At 32.6% G+C, this 6,411-nt stretch overlaps 1 protein-coding gene across 1 annotated transcript; it reads left to right on the plus strand.

Moving 5' to 3' along the window:
* The first annotated feature begins 1,962 nt into the window (after positions 1-1,962).
* LOC132730714 (b(0,+)-type amino acid transporter 1-like) lies at positions 1,963-4,419 on the plus strand. The gene is made up of 2 exons (XM_060716691.1): positions 1,963-2,158; positions 2,918-4,419. Exons 1-2 carry the CDS (start codon positions 1,972-1,974, stop codon positions 4,192-4,194), a joined length of 1,464 nt encoding a protein of 487 aa, XP_060572674.1. The 5' UTR covers positions 1,963-1,971; the 3' UTR covers positions 4,195-4,419.
* The last annotated feature ends 1,992 nt before the right edge of the window (positions 4,420-6,411 follow it).

The raw sequence follows: 6,411 nt of genomic DNA on the forward strand, positions 1-6,411 counted from the left end.
TTCCCGGGTACATTAGTGAAAATGAGGTGTTCCTCATTGACTGAGATTTGAGATAAGACACATCCTCTCTCATACTGTCCCGAGCCTTTTCAAGTTCATCTACTTTACCCGCTAATATGGCTGAACTTATGTCTGTGCTGTCAATCTTATCCTCCATTTTGGCCACTCGCTCTTCGACCTTCTTTGCCCTGTCATCAATAGCCACCCATATTGATTTAAGCTCTTTTTCAAAACTAGAAATTTGTTTCTCAATCTGGTCAAAAGCACTAAGTTTTTTCTCCACTGCACATAATCTGTCACATATTCCATTTAAACATTTCATAATATCCTTGTTTGTTGGTTCTTTTTCATTGGACGCCATTTTCTCGGAAACTTTTGCTTTTGAATTTATGTCAAATACACTATTATCATCATCATCATATAAAACAGAATTAGTCTGGTTAAGTATGTCGCTCACAGAAATATTTATGTCTAAATCACCAGACGGGCCTCTTTGTTTAGATACCTTTCTATTGTTGATTTCTTCAACGTCATTTCCACTGCTATTTCTATTCTTCCGTTTTTTATTTCCCATACTATATAAACTTTACTTATTCATATCCATTTTCAGCTATAAATCAAATCCAAAATCACTAGAAAAACTACTTTAAATCCTTTTTTCACATTTTTTTTTAACCGTTTTCAAAAAAGTGTTACCATTTTGACGCATGCGCATAACCATGTAAAGAAAACGTATTAGAATGACAGGCTGAAATGTCCTTTGTTGTTGCGTACTGTCAAGAATGTATTCAGTAAATGTTGAACTTTATTTTATACTTAAAAGAGTACATTTTAGGTTAAAAACATAGAAATAATGGCATTTGGGCTTAATCATTTTAAATTCTGCCGATTTGAGCGTCTTTAAGATTTCAATTTTTTTCAATACCAACAACATTCAGGTTATGTGTTGGCTTATACGCTTTGTCAGTGAAGGTAGACAAAATGATTTTAATTATTTGATTTCAGACAAGAGCAGGTATGTGAATAAATAAATAAAACCATGTTTGCTAGGTATGTAATAATTTCAATTCCCGTCGTGATTCGGAGACAACTAAGATTTAAAACTCAGAAATGATGTTGTTGTTTTTTGTCGGGAAAAAGTAGAGCAAGCTTCTAGAAATTATGTTGGAAAATAATTATTAGACCAAAGTTGACACAAGTTATTAATAAACCACTACATTTTTGCGTCTGAATATCAAGCGAAAGACTACAGCTCATATCATTAATCGAAATCTAAATCGCTTGTTAAAATATAAATTATTAAGATCCGTGAAGCAACGCTTTTGTCATGATTAAAGAAAACATGTAATATCAAAACGATACTCAACGTTCATTTTAACAAAAATAGGTAAATATTGGATGTGGTAAACAAAGGTTCATCATTTGTTCTATGTTTAAATGAAAGAAATTAAGATAAAAAGTTGATGATTTTACAAGATTTATTTTAAATAAACTATTACGGTATTTTAAGCAAAGTGTTTTGAGCACATAAATTGGAGAACGCCATTAATACAGTGAGAAAAATATAACATACACTGGGATGACAGGTTTCAACTTGCTGTTTGATAAAAGTCAGATATCGTAAAATCGCAGAAAAGCATGTAATTAAAGTAATTTTAATATATTTTTTAATGCACTGGAAAACATTTCGGGTGAAATTGTTTGGTAGCTAAATAGATAAAGATGTTGTTCTCATTTAAAATAAAATAATAAAATATCACCTGATGGTTTATATATTATAATTTGTTCACTTAACATATATAACATATATAATTATCATTTCATAGATAGTATAACACATCTTCGCCTACCATTTTTGGTATGCCGCGAATAGACTAGTAAGTTAAACACATCAATACATGTACTGTGATTAAATAAACTTTGCTGCTTTGAATTACACTTAATTTAAACAAAAGTTCTAGAATTATAAAGATGGATAAAGTGAAGAGCAAATCGCAGCCTATGAATCAAAGTGATAATGAGTCAGTTATTATAGATGTTGCCAAACCAAAAGTTCATATAAGTTTATTTGGTGCAGTGACGTTTGGAATGGGATCTATGATTGGATCAGGAATATTTATATCACCAGCTGGTACTCTTCATAACTCAGGCTCTATAGGTAAGGTTGCCTTATTTTCTTTTAATGAATTAAGTATAGAATTAGTTGAATAATAAGCGGTTACGACATTCATTCGCTCTTGTGGATCAAAGAGTACTACAACCTGTTTGCTGATTCACGAGGTGCACACAATTATTTCTTTTAATTAAATGCAATTTGAGACTATGCAAAAAGGTGAATGGAAATAAAATTTTAAAATATGAATATCTCTTTGATATTTACTGAAAATCAATTAAGAAAAGTAGTATGTACACTGTTTAGGCGTATCATGTGATTATATGGCGGAAGGATTTTCAAAGCAGTATGTTATCAGTACACTATAACATTCTACAAGTAAATCTTTCTTGAAGATATACTATGCTTAAATTTGACATTAGAATTTATTGGTAATTGCTACACAATCTCTTTGTAAATACAAAATAAACATGTTTTGGCTTCACACATAGTAGATACTCTAATTACTATAGATGGTTACAATATGAATATATAGTGTTATTAAAAAAAAAACCTGGCGATTTTTTTCAAAGAAAAAGACCAACTTTATTTGACATGTAATAGGGTATGCAGCTTCCCATACATAGTTTATTCATTCTTTTATTCAAATTAGACATGTTAAGTAAGAATTTCGCAGATATCATTTAATTTCCGTAATTAAAATATTTTACTCAAGGATGAGCATTGTATATCTTTAAATACCCATTAAAAAATCTCACTCAACAAATTAAACATATCATTTGAATCCGTTTCTATTTTGTTCAGGAATGAGCCTCATCATGTGGACATTTTGCGGACTGTTATCCTTACTATTTGCGTTGGTGTACGGCGAACTCGGCAGCTTATTGCCACACTCGGGGGGAGACTTCAGCTATATAAACAAAAGTCTTGGAAGGGTACCAGCATTTCTTGTGGTGTGGACAGTACCTTTATTCAGCAATACCGCTTCTTTGGCTGTTCTTTCTCTTGTATTTGCAAACTATTTACTTGCATTTCTTTTTCAGTCATGCACACCATCAATAGCTATGACAAAGTTAGTTGCTGCAACAATGGTTTTAACACTAGGTGTTACCAATACTTGGAGCGCAAAACTTGGGGCTTATACGCAAATAGTATGCACGGTCGTTAAAGTAACTGCGCTTCTACTAATTTCTCTAGGCGGAATTGTGTTTCTATGTCAAGGAAAAGTTCATAATTTTGATAACAGTTTTCAAGGGTCAGCAACCGATGTAACGTCATATACACTTGCAATATACAATTGTATGTTTGCATATGGGGGATTTTCTCGAATCGGAGAGATAGCAGAAGAAATTCATAACCCCCAGCGGAACATATACAAAGCCGTTCTAATATCTGTTATATCCGTCACTTTTATCTACGTCATGACAAACATTTCGTTTTTTACACTTCTTCCTAAAGCAAGTTTTCTTACATCAAGCGCCGTAGCCTATGATTGGGCGTTAGATGGATTTAAACCTGTCGCATTCTTGGTACCATTATGTGTTATAGTGTCAGTATATGGCGCTAGCAATAGTAATAGTTTCGGTTCCAGTCGCATTCTCTTTTCTGCAGCACGCGCTGGGCATTTTCCGGAAGTGATGTCATTTTTAAACGTCAACTCGTCAGTTCCAGTTATATCCGTTATGATAATACATGGTATAGCTTTAGTTTTGCTTATTCCGGGCAATATCGGGACTCTCATAAATTTTCTTAATTTTCTGATATTCATAATGATGATGCTAACATCGATTTCCTTATTAAACATACGATATGAGCAACGCAATGAACCCAAAGATGGCGATAAATTCAGATCACCTATTATCGTACCAATTCTATCCACCTTGTTTTGTATTTTCCTTATAGTAACACCTTTTGTTTCAAGTCCACAAGTAGAATTCCTGTATGGCATAGCTATTGTTGCAGTAGGGTTTTTCATTTACATACCTTTTGTACATTTCGAGTTAAAAGTCCCAGGGATAGATACTGTAACGATGATCTTTCAGCTTATTTGTAACATTCGTCCTGTTGAGAAATCACTGTAAGTGAACGTTTATACATGTATATAGTTGGCAAGACAGTGAATATTCGTATGCGCTGTTGTTGTATTTACATCAATTTACAGAAGCAATTTGAAATCCATTTCCAAACGAAATATAATAACATAATATGTTCGCCCTCTCCCATTTGCTTTGAATTGAATATTTTCATGTATCCTTTCAGTATAGCGCATGGATAGCGGACTTAACACTTAAATTAATCGTACAAATAGTTGCAGAACAGTTTCAAGAATATTTTTCACATACGGTTCAAATGTCAAACAAATGAATATTTGAAATACCCAACCACTGTTTCTGAACTTTTACTCCAGATATCATGTCAGCTTCTAAAATTCATACGTATGTTTATCATCAAAATGTTACGTTTAACCTTATAGTAATATGAGCCACGCTATATAAGCGTGATACAATGTTTTCATATATCAGCATCTATGCACGAAAGAAATTGTTTCTTTATATATGCTTAGATGAAATCAGTGTGACTTTGTTTGACTAAGGGACATTTTAACACCGGCAAACAACTTCACGTGGTTCACAGCAATGTGAATTGGTTAAAAAGATATGCCTGTTTCCGGTAAACATAGATTGCTTTAACTCCATAAGAGGACAGTAAGTTTTACAATTCTGAGTTAGTATTCGTATAAAGAAATCAAAACACACTTCGACCGTTATATGACCCCTTTATGGTTATCAATTCATGCATTGTCATCTGATGCAATCATTTTCAATGTAAGGATGGATGAGGAAAATGTCACAAAACATTATACAATAAAACAATTTGGATCCGTGATGATGAAAATCTACACATAAACCCTTGTTCGCTCAATTCTTTGGAAATTAGCAATGGATGGAAGAAATGCGTGTCAAAATGCAGATTGCGATTCATATGTGGACATGCGTTCCATATCTAAAATTATATTAAATGAAATAGATAGACCATTAGCAAAAGTCTTAAGAAAGTAAAAGTTATGCCAGTAACTTTAAAATATTAATATCCTCAATGTTATACTGTCATCAGTGTATAGATTGAATACTTGATACAGAACTGTGGCATACGCGAGTATCTATCTGTTGAAGTCTAAAACGATGGTAAAAAATGATGTAAGGATATATGGCAGTTTATTTTTTAATAATGAGATTGTCTTTTCATACATGACAAGTATATATAAAGGGACACACAACTTAATAAGTACTTTTCGTAAGGTTTTTTTATTATGTACGAAAAAGGAGAATGACACCATTAAAAACACTCGACTTTTCTTCCAAAGGGGTGTAAGACATGTTTTTCTATCACCGGCGTAAGCAGAACATAATCATGTTTTTTCTATGCAAGACATTTGCTATGCAAGAAACAGTAATTCTGTCCGATCTCATATCGGCATCGGATTTGAAATTGACGTCTTGTTACAAATCAATGCACCAAAAAATGGGTTAACCAGTTTCCTCGCTGAAGTTGAAATGTTGAGAGACATAAACAGGTTTTGCCAATTACAATACCTGACAGCATAAACATTTCAGTTATTTACATTTAGGTAAGATTAATTGTGAAAAGGAATATAAAGACTCAATGATGATATAATTCTTGGTTTAAAACACAGTTTCAATTACTGTCATAACATGGTTTTCAAATGCCAAATAAACTTGAATTCAAGTCTTTTTGATTTATTTCTACATAACAAATTATTATAAACAGATGAATGTTCTGAGTGTCGTGTATATGAGCCAAGAAAAAGTCAGACGTTAAAGAACGTTCAACATAATACAGTAATATAAATTAAATAATTATATGCACTTTTGTTATTTACGGAAAGGTTAAGTTCGATTCCAACGCCATTTACTCTGTCAAAAGCTTGCTTTCAAATACAGCAGTTTTAGAAGTATTTTTTTGTAGTTCTTGTTGTAGGCGTGCAAAAGTTCAATAAATCGGGGGAAATAGCAAACTGGTAACAAACAAATATAAATGCACAGATTCATGAACTATTTATATATCAACATGGAGGAAAACGGAACCCTAAAACGACAAAATTGAAAAAGGTTGCAGGCTGAGTTTGATTGAGCCTGTTCATGGACGGTACTGGACACCCCAATAAGATCCAGTCTGTGTAAAATAGTGTGTTTGTGTTTTCATTATTGCATATTTTCGCTGACACTCTTTACCATCCCTGGCTTGTTAAACACAATGCTATAACATGTATTATTTTG

The sequence above is a fragment of the Ruditapes philippinarum genome, unplaced genomic scaffold (genome assembly GCF_026571515.1).
Source record: "Ruditapes philippinarum isolate M1 unplaced genomic scaffold, ASM2657151v2 ctg22799_1_1_1_1, whole genome shotgun sequence".
Lineage (NCBI taxonomy): Eukaryota > Metazoa > Mollusca > Bivalvia > Venerida > Veneridae > Ruditapes > Ruditapes philippinarum.